The 19,112-nt window shown below is 39.8% G+C and overlaps 2 protein-coding genes across 2 annotated transcripts in view; one reads left to right on the top strand and one right to left on the bottom strand.

Moving 5' to 3' along the window:
• Window positions 1-1,878: 1,878 nt before the first annotated feature.
• LOC131431303 (excitatory amino acid transporter) lies at window positions 1,879-13,583 on the top strand. Its single transcript, XM_058596923.1, has 5 exons — window positions 1,879-2,214; window positions 4,389-4,560; window positions 11,775-12,114; window positions 12,177-13,073; window positions 13,135-13,583. The coding sequence occupies exons 1-5, from the start codon at window positions 2,209-2,211 to the stop codon at window positions 13,319-13,321; spliced, it is 1,602 nt and encodes a 533-aa protein (XP_058452906.1). The 5' UTR covers window positions 1,879-2,208; the 3' UTR covers window positions 13,322-13,583.
• A 51-nt stretch (window positions 13,584-13,634) lies between these two features.
• The window catches only part of LOC131431299 (protein dachsous), a 234,053-nt gene continuing 228,575 nt past the window's right edge, over window positions 13,635-19,112 (bottom strand). Inside the window, exons 10-12 of the mRNA XM_058596915.1 lie at window positions 17,929-19,067; window positions 17,558-17,863; window positions 13,635-17,493 (exon numbers count right to left, since the gene is read on the bottom strand). Of these exons, the coding sequence (XP_058452898.1) occupies window positions 14,471-17,493; window positions 17,558-17,863; window positions 17,929-19,067 (4,468 nt within the window). The 3' untranslated portion in view covers window positions 13,635-14,470. The remainder of the gene's footprint in view (window positions 17,494-17,557; window positions 17,864-17,928; window positions 19,068-19,112) is intronic.

Here is a 19,112-nt window from a genome sequence, read left to right as displayed (position 1 = left end):
GCTTCAAAACGGCATGAGTGCCTCAACGGAGGCTCAATTAGTCGAAAAGACCATGATTTCGGTTTTCTGGAATTGTTATTGTAAACTACTTCTGGAATTATCTTTGTAGATTTACATTTGTACGTAATACAGACCGCAAGTATTAACGTGCAATCATGGAGCGATTGAGGAACGAAAAGCATATGAGCGTCGCTATCATGGTTGAAATGAACGGTTTAGGGTTCCGATTACTTGCCCGTTCACCTTTTTCACCTGATTTGGCTCCCTCGAACTATTATCTGTTCCCAAACCTCAAGCCATCTCTGAGAAATCTATGTGAGCTTCGTTTTGGAATTTCATACCATTACTTTCGGAACCAGATACCGAAACCAGTATAGCCAAAGTTAGTTTGTATGGTCATCAACTAATATGACCTACAAATTTAGAACATTCTTTCCGTTCTTCGCGAATCGGAGTTCCACCTGTCAAAATCTATCCACATCTCAAGCTCTATCGCATCATCACATAGCTTGTGGATTTTTGGACATTTAAATAGTCTTAGAGATGTGTGGTAGAAATGGAATGATAGTAAACGTTAATAAATATAATAACCTGATTTCGGGCACAGTCACCAATTATTTTTAAATACTCAATTATGACAGTTCCAGTAGGAAAAGTAAAAAACCTGAACATCATTTTCGATCGCGAACTCTGACTGCCTTTGCGCAAGTATTTATGATATTTACCGTCTATTTCAGTAGTATGCAGAATTCTTGAATACGGAGTTACAATTTGGGCTGTTCACGTTCACGTCGGTCTTGACTGAATCGTCTTCAATTGCTACATTCCGAGAATCGTTGTGCCCTCATTAACTTACTGTCTCTGCAAAAAAGACGAGTACTTCTTCGACTCTAATAGAAGTCACTGAACTGAGTAGTCAAAATTCTGTATTGCTGGAACCAGAAACCGGATTCGGATTTGATCCATTTTATCATTTATGAACATCGGCCTTGTCAACTCTGGTAAATCTATGTGAGTTCTGTTTCGGAATTTTCGGCCGCTACTTCCAGGAACCGAAGATCGGTAAAACCAAGTTTGTATAAAAGCCAACATACAAGACCTTGAAATTGAAACAGTTTTGAACCAAGTGGAGAAAATTTTTCTGTTTTGTTGAGTCGTTACTTCTAATGATGACTGGAAATTGAAGCTGGATCTTGAGGAAATTAAATGTCTTACGGGATAGTAACACCTTTTATTTGAATAAAAGTCTTAGAAATCGGTGTGAGCTCCATTCCGACGTTTTTGTCACTTTTTATCGGTGCATCCAAAATTAGAAAAGTCAACCAGCCCCTCCCGAAACAAAATCCTGGGTACGGGCCTGCCCAAAATCATGTTTTTTTGTGAGAGTTGTCTGTCAACATAAACTTTAAAAAGGTTTTTTAAATATTTCGGTGCTTGCTGAAAGTTAATCATAACATTTTTGCTTCCGTCTGGTGTTAAAATCAATACTTGATTGGTCATCGTTCGTCCGCTTTCCATTTTCTATGCTGATGTTGATCGATAATTTATTGGTCATTATGATTTTCAAAACTTTTTTAGATATTTTTCATCATCGTCGAGCTCAGTTAAATGATATATTGAATTCCGACCTTTGAAGTGGTTGCATAACTTTTCAAATATGTCAAAAATTTGATGTTCAGTTTTCACTGTGAGTCACTGTATTTAATATATGATAACGAACGTAATAATGGAGACGCATCATACATCTTTGTCAAAGAAAATGGGCTCCTACGATGCGTGTCTGGTGGGTAGCAAACAGGATGTTTAGAACAATAATATTGCGACTGCTCCGTTGCATTCGCTCATTGCATTGCCGAGTCAGTCACACCGGACGCGAATTTACAACTTCAGTCATTCGGTGTTTGCGGTTCGTTCCGTTCGGTAGCAGTTTAGTTCGGTTGTCAGCTTTCACAAGGACCAATAAGTGCTGGCACAGTAGCGGCAGACAGTGACTCCGGCCGGCGTGTCAATGGAAACTAGTGACTGTTCCAGTAAAGGGCCTCCTAAGTGGATTATTTGCGTTACTACCGTGTGCCATTCGTTCAGTATATAGTTTTTGGAGTAGGCTCCCGTACGTTCCCTACGACAGATTGTGTCGTGAGAAACTGGAGTGGGCGTTAAAAACAAGCAAAGCCATACTGAAAATAAGGATTACGTCAGTTCTTGAACATGAAGGTGAATTTATTATTTATCATTGTTCAAGTACACGATTGAAGAAAATTTATCGAACACTTTGGAGCTGTTAAGCTCCTAGCGACACGTTTTGCACAAATCATTACAACTCAACGATAATACAGGCCGTTTATTTTCGGTGCTTATAGGTTGAGTTTGAATACTCGATAATTCATAACACCAAACACTAATATAGCCAAAGAGGCATGTGTTGGATAAAAAAATTGTCAATCAGACATGAATTGTACAAAATTAGATATGAAATGAAATTTAGGCATGCTCCCCGGTGCACGACTAAATAGTGGAAAACCAGGGTAAAATAAACGACATCTAATCTATTCTAAATTTGGGCAGTTCATGTTTAAGAATAGTCAACGAGTGCTATGATTATGCATTTCCAACACCTGTTTGTTGCAACACGTTTTCTACACCGGTGTGAGGGCCTTTCGCCGCTTCCTATGATTTTGGCACAGGTTGCTGTTTACACAAAAAATAATATTTCTCTTGTACTAGATGCGCAATGAAGATCGGCATTTGTCGTCCCCTACTGATGCTAAAAGGAGAAGCTGTTCTTTTGAAGTACAGGAACAGTTGCACAGCTGACATATACCATATCGCTATAATAACTGCTCATCGTCATCACGAATTTGTTTGAAGTTTGCCAAATGATTGAATCAAACATTTATTCTTAGTCTTACTTACTCAGTTTGGGACATGGTCGTACTCGAAGCATTGATGTTTTTCATTCTTTTCTGCAATACCCGGCTGGCCGCTGTTATTGCATCTTATCTGGTTAGTGCAGAAAGTAAACATGTACGTGCAAAGACGGTGTAACAATCGAGGTGTGGTTTTGGTTCTTTTGTCCGTTTCGTTCCAGAGGGCTTCGCTTGCGAACCGGAGGCTTTATTTTGTTGTCCTGTTCAATAATGAGCAAAATTGGGTGGGTGGTAAAAGAATGGGTTGTATCATCGAACCCGTTATGAAAATTGTGAGAGGTTCATAATGCAATGTAAAATGTAAAAAGTTCTCTGCTGGCAGGATTTTAGTCAAGCGCGAATGGTTGGAAAATCAATAGCAGACGGTACCGTTATTGGGCTGCAATTTGCTTTGTTGCTTATTGTCTATTACATATATAGATGTATTTAGTAAACCGAACTATTTTTAGCGTTGGTTTAAAACTTGATCGTTTGCTTTTTAGCTAATGGTAACAATTCTAAAATATTTTGAACGCTCACATAGTAGGTTGATTTTGTTATAAAGCTTTTCTTAAGAAAATTAGGATGCGAATTAATCGAGTTGTGAATCTGAGTGAGTTTTTCTGTCGAGCCTAGTAGCAATATGAGTGTTTCTGATATAGCTAGTATTTTTTAATACTACTGAATGATGGGCGCATGATCACTCTCAATTGATTCCTTGGGATTTCATAGTTGCTACATTGACAACACTTGATAGCACTGACCTTGCCCATCACTGTCACTTTAACAAACGATTGCCAAGGATCGCTTGGTACTCACATTGATGCACACCAACACGCTATCACAGAAAAACTGACATCGCACTCATATTTTGCTAAACTTTATCGTAATAAATAACAAAACGGCCAGATTAATGATGATCCTTAGATTTTTTTTCTAGAATTTCTGAAGAAGTATTTGATGTTTATTTAGTATAATCCAGAGAATACAATATGTTTACATGATTCGGCGGCAACGTGGAAAGCTGCTCTTACGTTTTCTAATATGTTTAATGTTTCGAAATATTCATATATGTTGCATTTATTTTAAGGTGAAACAATCACTTTTTAGTAAGAAACATTATTGAACGATTTGATTTGAAACGCGTTTGGTATGCTTATCTGTGGTGCCTTCACAAACCATGATAGAATGACTATTTGCTGTGATTGAGTACAATAGTGATCGCGTATATTTTGCTTCATTGCATTTAATTCAATTTTGTTTGCAAACAACCCGACAATACGTTCTGGCTAATGTGGATATGGATACATATTTGATATGTATACCTACAGTGCCGACTAAGCGCGTGTTGGTCCACTAGCTAGTCGGACGAAAATTTGCTCAATTCGTGAGCAGACGGTTGTAATAGAATGTAGTTGATATACTAATTTTGAAATCTAAAATATTTTGTCTACTTTTCGATCATTTGTTTGTTCTGAACAGTACAACTACTATCCGGAAACGATCAACGGAATGGCACAAAGCGAACAGCAGTTCTTGAAGGGTGACAAACAACGACGAAGCATAGCTGCTGTGGCACCATGGCGGGAATTCATTTCCGAGAACAAACTGATCCTGGTTACGCTGAGTGGGGTCATATTTGGGATTGTGCTGGGTAAGTGTGGATTTGTTAGTGTGAAACGGTAAGCGATGTAATGATCTATGTTAGTAGTTAGTGATTCGCCATGCTCACAGCTTTATTGTCTGATTTATGTAACATAAACTATCATTTTGAATCGCCCTACTTCTATGTGGAATAACTAAAATATCTAAATTTGAATGATTCTCCATGGGTTTGATTAAAGTACGAAATTGAAAATGAAATTACTTCACAGATCCTGAATTGTCAATCTATTTCAATACCGAGCTAGTATACTGAAAAATCAATGCGTTTCAATTCAGTATTCCCTCGTTGATAGTGTTTTAAATCTTGTTTTGTATTCAAGTTATGTTTGTCACTTAATGTCGTTGGTGATAAAGATAATAAATGATAGAGTCAGGTTGATTATTCAAAAGACTCTATTTAAGGGCTGAGGCCAGTGTGTTTTAGGGCGTTTGAAAGGGCTATTTAGACGCTTCAAATCTGATTTTCTCAGAAACGGTGACGAATATCAAAAAACCACAATCTCTTAGAAAATTAGTTTAGATTATTCTGTGAAAATTTCAGAATGACTGTTTGACTTTAGCGATCGGGCAAGTCTTTTTTCTGAAGGAAGAATTGCATAGTTGAAAACGGCAACTTTCAACTTGTTCATTCAATATCTCCCCTTCAAAAGCATGGATCAAAAATCTATCCTGACAATGTCTAGATAACTTAAAAACATATATGTTGTCGCGATGAAAATGAAGTGTAAGTTATTTTTGTGGAGGTAAGTTGATTTCTATGTCGGCGTCATTTTAGTTCCCTGGCAACGTAACGAAACATGAGAGAGAAATAAAATCGGCCCAAAAAGGCTGCCAAACAAGCGGCAGCTTTCTTGGATTTTATGTGATGTAGTCAAACTTGTAACCGAAAATATCAAAACTTTCTTGGCCACCCGGCCACATCGAGAGTCATTTTGCACATTTGCGAGAGAGCATGGAGAGAAATGTAATACGCACAGCGAGCCACATGGTTTTACGCGACCTACTGGCATCAGTCCTTAAACGTTATTGTTTTACCACAGTGGAGTCATTGAGAATTTTTCCACAAAAACAGAAAGCTAGTTCGTAATGTTCGGAGGAGCCCGCTTGTGACGATTGTTTTGGAGAAGGCACTGAAGTTTCCTACATATTTATGTCAATAACAATTGGTTCCATTCCCAAGCTAGCCCTATAGTAGATAAAACAGATGCTTTGTCTGATGTCAAGTAAGTGTAAGAAATTAAATTGCACAAAATTAGCAGTTTCATATATATCCAGTATCATCCTGAACTCGAAGTACCAAGTTTCGCTTTAGAAAATACTGATGTGTATAGTGTTGAACATGAAATTTGTAGATACAAGATCCTAGAATGTGGAGCATTGTGTCGTAGAAGTGCGCAGCTTATTTGTATGTGCTTTACTGTACGAACGAATGTGGACGACATTATGATATTTTTGAGCAACGCACAGTGGTCCAAAACTGGAAAAAGACGGTCAAAAGTCTGTACTGACTTCCAATGATTTTTAAGAGCTAACGTGTCTCCGAAGAAGTTTTACAAGATTATATTACGCTTCTTTCGAAAGTGGAACCTTAATTTTTGTTAAGGGGGTAACACCAATTTCGAATAAAAATAATTTTTTTTCTCTATTTTATTTTGAAGAAAAAAACATTTGAAGTATTTTTGCTGAAGATATAAGTAGTGCAAAAAAAATATTTTTTGAGATATATTCACTTTATTTTAAAAACAATTTTTTGGATTTTTCTACGTAGAATCTACCTCTATTACCTAAGTATCTACTACAAAGTGCGCGTAAACACGCATAAACATGCTTACGCTTGCACGCGCAACTTAAGCAAATTGTTGGGATTTTAATTTTGTTTACTTTTTGGCAATTAACAATATTATAAAAAAACCTAAGTGGAACTCGATGCAATTTTTTTTAGACCTTTTCAAATTGGGTTTTAAATATTGAAAATCCGAAAAATTATCAAAAGTTCAACACATATTAAAAAAATGGAAAAATGTTTTCCAATCAAAATATGAAAAAGTATTGCAAAAGTACAAACCTTTACGAAGAGATTTCATTTTTGAACGTGTAAATAAATTGAGTTTTCGCGAAGCAACACGTTTTTTAAGATGATATATTGATTGTGTGACGCTCAAATAGAGATGTGCGAAGCAGCTCATACCGGTGAGCAGCTCCGAACCGATCAGCTCACTAAAGGGAATCGATTCAATGGATCAGCTCATCAGCCCATTTAAATTGAACTGAAAGTTTGTTTTGGGCGCCGTTTTTCTTTCATATGCATGATCGAAATCATTGATGCACAAAGAGCAATGCTATGCGAACTAACTTGTTTGCGAATTATTATTATGTCATATTTGAGAATATCTGTAAAAGTGGCATCCCTGAATGTACCTTAGCCTACGGAGTGAGAGGTAAGATTTCTTATTGACAACGGCTTATTCAATCTGTTAAAGAAGGATAAATACACATTTGGAAAAATGAACAAAAGCTCATGCACACATTTCTTCTAATTTATAACTCGCTCTTCAAGAGCCGAAAATCCGTTCAGCTTGTAGCTTGTTTCCACCTTACTAGCAGGGATGTGAGGTCATTTTCTAAAAAATCTATAATCAAGCCAAAAATCTGTGCACGTTTTCCCGTTTCCATAATAACTAATCGGAATCATTTTGGTAAGCAAAAAAAAGTCTCACTATTTCCTAACGCTCTGTAATTTTTGGTGCTAAACTGTGATCAATTTAAAAAATCTGTGATCGATTTCAGAATCTGTGTAAATCTGTGACCATTTTCAAAAATCTGTGAAAATCTGTGCCATTTTTCAAATCTGTGCAAAAGGTTGAAAATCTGTGGAACACAGATTAATCTGTGAATCTGCCATCCCTGCTTACCAGTGCGGTGAACTGGTGAGCTGCGGTTCTTTTAAAAAGAGCTGTGAGCTATCAGCTCTTTTTAAACATTCCATTCACGGGAATAGCTCAGGAACGAATTGCCCATCTCTAATCACACTGCAAAAGTGAGTTACAGAAATAACAGACGCGTGACACCCTCCGTTTCTTAATCATGCATGGTTTCAGCACGGTCATAGTGAAAATGAGTCACACGAATAGTACTCAGGATATTCTTATTATAAAATAAATTGGATTAGGAATATAATTTCCTAAAAGTATTGTAAAAGTTTGCTGCATTAAGTTGCATATTTCGATTAGGCACAAGGTTTTCTAGGTAAAAATAGGTAAAATTATGTATAACTTTTTCAGAACAGAATAAACCTATGCATTACCTTCTACAAAATTATAGGATTTAGTTTAAGTTTTTATTCTTGTTGCACACAATCGCTTTTCATAGCTATTTTTTCTTTTGACGATTTTTCCACCATTTGTTTACAGTCGTAGCCACTAACATACTACATAAAATTGGACGAATATTCGATTTTGATCCCGAACAAGTTTCATTAAAAATGGCGTACATGTATTGTGAATTTGATTCTAGAAGTCTATTCCTTCTTTCGAAACCTTCGGTACGAAATGTAACCATCGCAATCGCTGATAACCTACGAAAATAACATTGATCTGATGAGTGATGAGAACACTTTCACGTTCACTGCAGTAGGTTTTGTAAATCTGACAAAAATACGTCAATGATCATTGTTGTATAACGATAGAATGCTCCACCCAAACTTCATTTACTTACATTAGCGATAGTTCGTAAATCGAAAAAAGTACTAAAAGAATGCTGTTTTTTAGTATTTTAAGCTAAGCCATAGGGTATGAATATTTTAGACGAAAGTTTTACGAAACGATGTTTGAGCACATTTCAAAGTCCAAGATTACGACTTCCGGTTCGGGAAACAATGTTATATCGTTATGAAACTTTTTACAGTATTAGAATTTTTTACTGCCGGTTTATCGATATTTATTCTGTACAGATTATGTTGAACTGCTAGGTTGCATAATAGTTTAACATAAACTGTAATGCACTGATGAGTCAAATACCAAAGAGTAATAAGTAAAAAATTAGAAGAGAATCCTTTGAAATGTTTTCAAACAATATCTTTAAATCGGAAGTCGTCAACTTGGTTTTTCTGACGACTTTTAACGATGATTTTTGGCATCTACTCTCCAAACTCAATTTTTCAAATGAGTTACAATCGATGGATTTTTCACAGAATGTCGATAAATTGGAAGTCGTCATCGTTGATTTTGAAACAACTTCGAATAACAATAGTTTTCCCGATCCTAACCGTCATTTCTTATCCAAAAACATAGTATGTTATTTCGCCTAAAACATGAAATCATAGTTAAAACTCGTTTTAACTCGTAGTGTGAACGTGGTATAATAGAATTTGAGCCATGCCAAACTAATGTTGTTTTCGCTTGAGAAATAGGGTAGTTTCATCAAACAAACACTTTTCATGAAACGATGTTGGTTTCACGCTTAGCAACAGGGATTTGAGCAAACTTCACATGGAAATTAGGTTCGAAAGTAGCTTCAAACAAACGGTTTGACAACAGTTAGGGCAGCCCGGGTTGGCGGTTCAATGCATAGGACGCTGGTCTTACAAGCCAGTTGTCGTATGTTCGACCCGACCCGACCTGGAAGGGTTCTTAGTGTCAGTAGGATCCATAGCCATGCAATGATTCTGTACACTAAGAATCGACTGCGAAGTCTTTTGAAACAGAAAGGCCAAATTCCACAAAAGGAATGTAATGCCAAGACTTTGCTAGGGTGGAAACTGGGTTAGGTTTGGTATCAAGCGAAAACGACATAAAATATCCATAAAATGGTTGAAAAGGCAGTTCAAAAAAAGATAGCCGCTTAACGATAAGGTTCATTTAGAAAAATATATATAATGCCCTTCGTATCAGTTCTTAGAGATCGAAAAAGGTCTGTGGTAAAAATGTGCACTCACAAATTAGATTCAAATGAAAGATGTTGTTGTCCCATACAATATTACTGATTTTTTTCAAGATTTAACTTCCGGATCCAGAACTACAGGATGAAATGTGCTACATTAATGAAAAAAGGCTGACTGAATCACAATCACTGGGTTCGAATGAAAGGATTCAGTTTTAAAGGATATAAATAAATATAAACTTTATTAAGATCCGACTTCTGGTTCCGGAATTACCAACATCTTTTTCAAGTGTTTCTATTATAAATGACCATACAGAAATGAATTTCTTGAAACTGGTTTATAAATTCTCCAAGATTGCGGGTCAACTACAGATATTTCGGGTTTACTGATCCCCAGTCTCTGGTTCTGGAAGTACCAGGAACAGTGGTCTAAAATCATAAAATGAAATTCACTTAGATTGATCGGGAATGACAGAACCGGGTATTAAAAACATAAATTCAAATGAACGGTTTTATAATCTCATAAGCGGCTATTAAATTTTCTCCGGTACCAAAAATGGACCAAAACTGCATAAGCTATCGAAACAACAAAAACAATCTGGATGTCGTTTTGGTTACACATGTATAAAACCCAGGCCCGTGCGCAAGATTTTTCAACATTAAGTCCCAGGAACAATAGAGTACTTATTATATTGAAGTGCAAAAAAACTTCACTTTTATTTTAAATTTTCCACCTTCCCCACCTATTGAACCCCCTCCTTCCATTGACCTCTCCCTCGCTTTTGAACCCTTCCTTGAACCCTCGCTTGAACCCCCCACCTTGAATGATTCCTGCGCACGGCCGTGATAAAACCCTTTTCATTTGAAGACCACCACAATCTATAATGCGATGATGCGATATATTTTTAGAATTCACTGCAAAGATCATTCGTGAATAGTATGAAAATGAGTGGTTCAAGGTGGTTCCCTAGTTTGGACTCGTGAGGAACAAAAAGTCTTCTGGACTCCGTACTACAATTTATAAGTCATATTAGTTGATAGCCATACAAACTTACTTCGGTGGTTCCCGATTTTAGGTTCCGGAAGTAGCGGTCGAAACCTTCAATATGAAACTTACATCGGTTTCTTAATGTTTTGGGACAAACAAGCGCAAGGAGATCGTAATAGTTCGAGAATACCAAACGGGGTGAATAAGGTGAAGTTGCTCTTATGTTGCCGTGGTAGCGATATTCGGTATTCAATCGCTCCAATAATGCACACTAATACTATGGTTTAATTTTCATTTTTCAAGGTAGCTCATGCAAAGTTTGCAAGCTGTCCGATTGAGATCAAGGTTTCGTTAACAATTACCAATCTACACCAAAAGTCTAACCGAATCTGCATCAGCATAGCCAAACATGCTTCCGATGTGCGCTCGCGTTCGTCTCTCTAGTTTTGAATATGCAACCGCGGCATCCAGTGAAAATCTTTTTCATCTGCAGAAACTTACTTAAACTATGGTAAGTCCGCTCAGCACTAATCTTTGTGGCATCTGTTAGCCTTTGCTTTCCAGTCATCCAGCACCATTTCATGTAATGTTGACACTGTCCCTTGTAAGCGCATCGGAGCCCTTGCCGCTGCGGGATCGATCACTACGAATCTCTCGGAGCCACAATTTAATGGTGCAAGAAGCACTAGTCTTATACACTCGTATCATAACTTTGGTTTAGTTTTCTTTGCCTTTTAGCCTTCCAAACAAGGCAAAAATCTTTTTTCAAGTTTTATAACATGTATAAAAAATAAATGAGTAAATAGTATTTTTTTTACAATCCTTAAAGGTGTCCGATTTCGGGGTACGTGCCTGGTGTCAGTAGGATCGTAGTACTAGCCATGCAATGATTCTGTACGCTAAGGATCGAAGTCTGTTGAAACAGAAAGGTCAAATTCCACAAGAGGAATGTATGTAAGGTCAATACTTTGCGTTGATGCTCAACATAGTGCATGTTGTTATTGTCGAGTATTCCGCATTCAGATAAGAATCGAATGAAAATTGCACTATCATTTTTGTTCAATAGGATCTCCGGATTGAGATGCATATACTATTTGAGGGAAACAACAATTTCGGGCCGAAGGTTGACTTTTAAATTGTTTTGAAATAAACAACGAGACTCTTTGGTTTTGGTGTCGTTTGTTTGCTAGGTTTGCCCATCTTGACATGGTCTTATTGTTCGCCTTATTTGCTGTTATCGTTCAAGTAGAACTCCTACATACTGAAGACGAAACGTCAAGTTAAAATCAAACCTCGATTTTCTAGGTTGATTGAAGGTTCTCGTTTTCTTTTCACAGGGTTCTTCCTCCGTCCTTTGGCCCTGTCGGCAGACACTATCATGCTGATCGCCTATCCGGGCGAGTTGTTCATGCGTGTGCTGAAACTGATGATTCTTCCGCTGGTCATTGCCAGTCTGATCAGTGGTTCGTCCAGTTTAAATGCTAAACTGAACGGGAAAATTGCTTTGCGAACGTTCGGCTATTTCGCACTGACCTCGCTGTTGAATGCTGTGCTTGGGACCTCCCTGGTGTTACTGATTCATCCTGGTGATTCGAGTGTGCACGAGACCATGTCCGAGTTCACGGGCTCTGGCGGGAAACCGGTCACACTAATGGATAGTATACTGGATTTAGGAAGGTACAGAATATGTTTTACAAATAGCATATTGATTCTCATTTTGAATTACGTTATATTTTCAGAAACATTTTCCCGGATAATATATTTCAAGCCGCTCTTCAGCAGGCCCACACTGTTTATGTACCGAAAGAAAATTCCAACGGAAGTGGGCTACCGTTGGCCAACACGCAGCAAACAAACCCTGCAACTGCTCATACTACATATAATTGGAATGCGGAGGACGAGCTTATTCGAATTGTTGAGTATAGACCAGGTACGAACACGCTTGGAATTGTTTTCTTCTGTTTGGTTTTCGGAACACTCCTGGGAACCATCGGAAGTAAAGGCTATGTGGTGGTTCAATTTTTCTGTGCCATTTTCGAGGTTATTATGAAGATGGTCACCGGAGTAATGTGGCTGACTCCAGTCGGAATCGGAAGCGTGATTGCCGGTAAGATATTGGCCGTGAACGACATTAGCCTGGTTATGACTCAGCTGGCTTGGTTCATTTTCACCGTGCTGTTTGGAGTGCTGCTGTATCAGTGGGTGATCGTACAGGCCATATACTTCTTTTTCCTAAGAAAAAATCCTTTCAAATTCTACGTGGCACTGATTCAACCGATGTTAACCGCATTCGCCACGGCTTCAACAGCAGCTGCGCTTCCACTCACATTTCGGTGCATGAACGAAAAGTTAAAGGTTGACTCCCGGATCACCAGATTCGTACTTCCGATCGGAGCCAACATTAACATGGACGGCACGGCACTGTTTATTTCCGTATCATCGATCTTTATTGCTCAGATGAGCAATATGCAGCTGAACGTGGGACAAATTATGACAGTCGTACTGACATCGACGGCCGCTTCCATGAGCTCGGCCAGCATTCCGAGTGCTGCACTGGTGTTGCTCCTGGTAGTCCTAACGGCAATTGATGCTCCGATGCACAACGTAACGTTGCTGTTCGCAGTCGATTGGTTCGTGTAAGTATTTGCTAAACTAGAAAAACTTAATAGAACATAACTTTTGCACGGATATTATCAGTGATCGCATCCGGACAACCAACAACTTCCTCGGTGATTGCTATTGTGCCGTGATTGTAGAACATTTATCGAAACGGGAATTGAAGCTATCGGAGATGAACGAACACCTGCCCCGCTATCGAGAAGATGATGAGCTTACCTTGGATGATGAGGGGAAAATTCCCACTAGGTCCGTTCTGCAGGTTTAAAATCATATTTAAATTTTGTTTTGTCTTAGAAGGTAAGCTGAAAATCTCTGTGCCTCAAAAGCCAGGCTTTCTAGTACCTGTGGTAGATACTGACCAACTAGTGAACACCGAACTCGATTCAAACTTCGACTTATGAGGTTACCAAAAACCTGAATACCTACCAAATAGCGAGTAGATGCACTATCTTGATCAGTAATTGTGATATTAAAACATGTTTAATAGTAGCTCAAGTAGCAATATAGTTACCAAAACAAAACAATAATCAACTATGTGATATAGTGAGAAAAGAAATCATTTGTGTATTATTTTCACAATACTTTATTTTCAAAACTTTTATCGCTTTCGCTGCTTACATATGGCCTTTATGCAATAGAAAAATATATAAATATAGTCAGAAAAATTTGAACAATTGTGATTCTAGTATATGTTCTAAAACGAGTTTACTTCTGTCCTCTAGAAGATTGAAGAGCGAGACTTTGCTGTTGGCTTCGATCTCTAAATCTCGGTTAAATGCTGCTTGTTTCCATTTTTTTCCAGGAAAGTAACATGAAACTAGATAAAATATATTCTATTTTTCCATTAAACGAAAAGCTCTACAATCTTTACAGTCTTTTTCTCGAGAAAATCTGACATTTGTCTATTTTACAACTCAATCTCGTTCGGTTCTACAAATCCTAATATATATATTTTTTTCATTTGTTAAAAAATGCACTAGACTCATTTAAACAGTTGAAAATATTTACAGTCTTATCTGATAGAGAAGCAATCGTTAAAAATTCGTTCATTTGTTCAATCGCCTGGTTTCTAGATCCTATTTGGAACCAAGTAAATACTGCATATTAAAAAATGTACAGCTTTTCTAGTCATTCCGTTAAAATCGTCTATTTACAGTGGTTTCATTTGTTTACTGGAAAGGCACTTTCTGGTGAATAGGTTAAAACTTATCCGCTATTTGTTGTTATTAAAAAATTCGTCTAATCATGATAACTGTACACTGTTCGTTCTTTTTTTTTACAAACCGAGGAATGTTACGGAAACGACGTGGCGTTTATTTACATTCTAAAACTATACAACAGCCATGCCAATTATACGGGGGCAAAGTAGGCCGATGATCACAGCAGGTGGCGCCATTAGGAAAGGTGCGATTTTTCAATAGGGTTTTCGCTGGCCTCGCTGCTGAGGAGGTCGTGGCAGTGAAACCATATGGTGAGACGTCGGAACACCGGTAGACACTACATGAGGTGATATGGAGGGTGACCGTGTTGCGAGAGGTGACAGAGAAGGCGAGAAACTGGGTGACATGGCTGATGAGGTGCTGAAGCCCGCTGCCGAGTCATGACTGATGGGTGATCGCGGTAGAAGGTATTGATTAGGAGCTTGACCATGGTGGCTACTGGTTCCACGGGCGGAGAACACCGGCACATTGATGGAACGGGGCGCAACGTTGGTCAGTAGGGGAGGTGGAACATTTTTCACCGTATGGTGAAGCGAGTTTTTACTTTTGGCACTAGAAGTCCCACTGTTACCACTGTGAACCGAAAGTGTATCGTCCTTGAGGCGTGCGATTTCCGAGAAAACATGTGCCAACGGCTGGTACTGGGGTCCCCAATCGAGCAGGTAGTCCCAGTTGTAACTGCCGGTCAGTTCTTCTTCACTATGTACAATCGAACTAAGTGATCCGTTCATGGAAATGCCCTGCTGTCCGCCGACCACCGGCACATCGCTATAGTTACCCATCATAACGTGATCAACTGCGGCACCTATACTGCCAGCATTCGTTACCGTCTCGTCTACGCTACTAGCTCGATCGCTGTTATTCGTAACGTCATTCAGTTTAGCATAGATTAGATTCGTTAGATCAGACTCCCGGTGTTCGTCGTCGAACATATGCAAAGTATCTATGGGTAGCGTATGGTGAAGCATAGCATCCTTCGAGCTTCCCAGTCCTATACTCTCAGAACACCGTCTAGATGAATTAGATGCATTTCCAGTAGTAGCGTTATCTACAATTCCTAGCCTAGCTAAATATTCCTGCGTATTCTGTACAGATACATCCGATATCCTACCATCTAGTTGCAGCGCATCCCGCTGCATCGGACCACCTTCGTTGATCATTCGGATTTCTTCATCTTCACCATCGTCTTCGGCTGATCCTCGTCCACTGGATCCGGACTGTTCGGAGCCGGAAAGCTCTGAGGTCGTGGCAGCTCCTGAATTAGAACTAGCACCATACGGTGGAATCTCATCGTACTTTGGTGGCGCAAATTGACCAGCTCCACTCGTACCACTCGAATTACCTCTAATTGGTATCGTATCAAATGCACTGGGATCCACGTAGTTATTCGAATGACCTACCGACTCGGTACTCAACCCACTTTTGTTAACCTGTTTCTGTTGCCGGTTTCTCATATGCAAAAACAGGAAAACAGATGCCGAGCAGATTACAACCAGCAGGATCGAGATCAATAGTCCCAAAGCCCAATTCGCAAGCCCATTGCTAGCCGATACGGACTCTGACTGTCCATAGTCCCCACCAATGTCATTTCTGGAGTGACCCAACGAATCAATTGAGATTTCAACCACTGTCATGTTTGTCAGTGAACCTTGCCGACCAGAACTGGCCGTCACAACTAGGCTGATATCTCTTCCGGCCTCCAGAGAAGCAGCCGCATTATCCAATTTCTTTTTGATCAATATCGCACCGGTTGTTCTGTTCATTTTGAAATATGGATGTTGGGTCGTCATTTGATACACGATCCTACCATCCGGTCCTCGATCTCGGTCCGTTGCTGTCACATGCCCAACAACGTATCCAACCGGTAAATGGCCCGTTTCTGGGGTTTTCAACAAAAATCTATACGTCCTCTCGGTAAACTGTGGACTAAACTCATCTCTGCTTTCGATCATAATTCGTACCTTGACGGTTCTGAATTTACCTCCGGAATCAGTCGCTCGCAGTGTAAACGAGTACCGATGCTTTTCTTCATAATCAAACACGGCATTGGAATTGACCACTCCGCTGATTGGATCCACCTTGAACAACTTCCAACCATCATCGATGTTCGAATAACTACTGGTTAGAGCATTGTCAATTGAGTAATTAAGGTTTCCGTACGTTCCTCGATCCATGTCGGTAGCACGAGCCGTAAAGATACTGATCCCAATCGGTTCATTCTCGCCGACAAATTCCAGATACTCGGGAACGGGAAATTGTGGTTCGTTGTCATTTTCATCGGTTAAATTGATAATGAAAGGATGAACACTGCACCTGGGAAGTACGTGGCTGTCACAAGCGCGGATCACCAGATTGTACTGCACTGGACCACGATCATAGTCCAGATTGTTGTTGATGTATAGAAGACCAGTGATTAAATCGATTGAAAACATTCCACCATCGTTGCCGGAAACAATCTGATAGACAACCTCCGAGCTAGGCGAATTGGGTAGATCGGCATCGATTGCCGAGATCTGAGCTATTGAATACTTGATCGGAGCAGATTCACTGAGGGATATTTCATAGGAACCAGGTTGGAATTCAGGGGCATTATCGTTGGCGTCCTCGATTGTGATCGTTACCCGAATGGCCGAAGTCAGGTTCATGCCTTTGTACATTGAGCGAGAACCGGGCTCAGTAACGACCAATCGTAGTTCGTAATAGTCTACCTTTTCACGGTCGAGTGGTTTAACTAAAAGCAAAGCTCCCGACGGATACGAGATTTCGAATAAACTCTCCTCGTTACCATCGATAATTTCAAAAGCGATACTGGAAGTTAAATCCACCTGATCGACAATTGTTTTAGGGATTAGATTTGTGATTACTGTCCCGGTCGGAGCATCCTCATTGACCGATAGCCTGTACTGACTTTGAATAAAGTGTGGATTAGCCTTACTCTTATATTTCATCTCTAGTCTAACGGTTGTCGATGAACTGAGCGCTGGATGTCCGGAATCCGTTGCAATGACAGTCAAATAGAACGTTCCGCTGTGCGTTCGGTGCACTTGACTCATATTGACGAACAGCAGCCCGGTAAGTTCATCGATCGCGAATCCCAACGGAGGAGGTTTGATCGCGTAACGGATGGCAGCATTGTTTTCGCTATCGGCATCGGTGGCATTCACGGAGATGATGGCGATATTGTTGTTGTTGTTGTTACTGTGACTGTCTGTGTCGTCTGTTGAAAAGAGAAAAAATTGATCAAAACTCGGAACTGATTGTACGAGCAGTAAGAAATATACCGTTGAGCATTGCATGGTAGGTTATTTGCTGGAACAGTGGCGGATTGTCGTTGACATCGGTAATGCGTACAGTTAGAGTTGTTCTGGCTACGTGTGCTGAATCAGACGCTAGTATTCTCAGTTGGAACTCGTGTCGGTCTTCGTAGTCCAGTGGTTTGATCAGAATGACCTTTCCACTGTAGCGATCAATTGAAAAGTAATTCTTGGCATCATCATCCGAGCTATCTCCGAAGCTGTACGTTAGGGGCGGATTGGTGTCTACATCGTTGGCAGTTATCGAGGTAAGTACAGATCCAACCGTGGTAGCTGTAATGAGAATATTTGTTTTGAAAAAACCAACTGATCATGCTGGAAGTCGTAGAAACGCTTACCTTCGCTAACGCTGATAACACTGTTGGGAGGGAACGTCGGTTGGTTATCGTTAACATCTACTACGTTGACGTTGATGGTTGCCGTACCGGTCATTTGCGGAACTCCTTCGTCGGTTGCAATTACCTTTAGTTTGTATTTGTCTCGTATTTCTCGATCCAGAACGATGTTTGTCTTTACAACGCCACTAAAAGCAGGTTCGATGATAAACGCATTATCGTGATTGCCATCCACGATGTGGTACAAAATGTGAGCATTCGATCCTTGATCAGCGTCGAACGCACTGACTTTGATTACAAACGCTCCCTTGTTGTTCCCTTCCCATACCGAAGCCGAATACTGTTGTTGAGTAAATCTAGGAGCATTATCATTCTCGTCCTGCAGTTCGACCTTTATCGTGCAATATCCGTACAGAAGTGGACTGCCGTCTGTTCTTGCCACTGCGACCAGTTCAATTCCGTCCGATTTCAATCGACTGAACCGTTCATAGTCCAAATTGTGGGAGTTTCTAATTTTAATTTCCCCAGTAACAGCGTCGATTGAGAACGTTCCATCCTCATTGCCGGATCCGAAACTGTAGATTATTTTCTGCCTTCTGCCGTCACTTCGAACCGCGTTCAGATGCAACACGGTATGTCCAACCGGAGTGTTCTCGACTAGATTCACTTTGTATGAGTTATTGTGGAACCGCAAGGCAGGAAGTTCCTGCTGAAGATCACCAACCCGAAGCTCTATCAAACCAGTAGCAACCTGCGGAGGATTTCCTTTATCTCTGGCAGTTACTTCGATGTGCAACAGTCGCCCATTTTCACTAGCAAGAGATTGCACAGCTGTCAATGCTCCGGTATTTGGATTTATACGAAACTTTGCGTTGTTTGGATTGTCATTCAAACTATAGACGATCTCTCCGTTACTTCCCTGGTCAGAATCTGAAGCGGAAATGTGCAGCAAAGTTTGGCCCGGCTGAATCAGAGCACCGATCTGCTCCTTAAACGGGTACTTGTCGAATACCGGCTTGTTGTCGTTCACATCAGCAATGATCACCTGTACAGCGACACTTTGGAAGCGAGCGTTGTAACGACCGCCATCGGTCGCGACCACCATGAAGTTGTAGATGCTTTGCCGTTCGCGATCGAAATTGCTAGAATATTGTGTAAGTATGATGTTAGCAATGATAGAACAATTT

The sequence above is a fragment of the Malaya genurostris genome, chromosome 2 (genome assembly GCF_030247185.1).
Source record: "Malaya genurostris strain Urasoe2022 chromosome 2, Malgen_1.1, whole genome shotgun sequence".
Taxonomy (NCBI): Eukaryota; Metazoa; Arthropoda; class Insecta; order Diptera; family Culicidae; genus Malaya; species Malaya genurostris.
This window is presented reverse-complemented; position numbering and strand designations above follow the sequence as displayed.

Coding starts and splice junctions, on each gene's coding strand:
- LOC131431303 (XM_058596923.1), top strand. Junction 12,115..12,176: donor AGTATACTGGATTTAGGAAG/GTACAGAATATG, acceptor TTATATTTTCAG/AAACATTTTCCCGGATAATA. Junction 13,074..13,134: donor TTCGCAGTCGATTGGTTCGT/GTAAGTATTTGC, acceptor GGATATTATCAG/TGATCGCATCCGGACAACCA.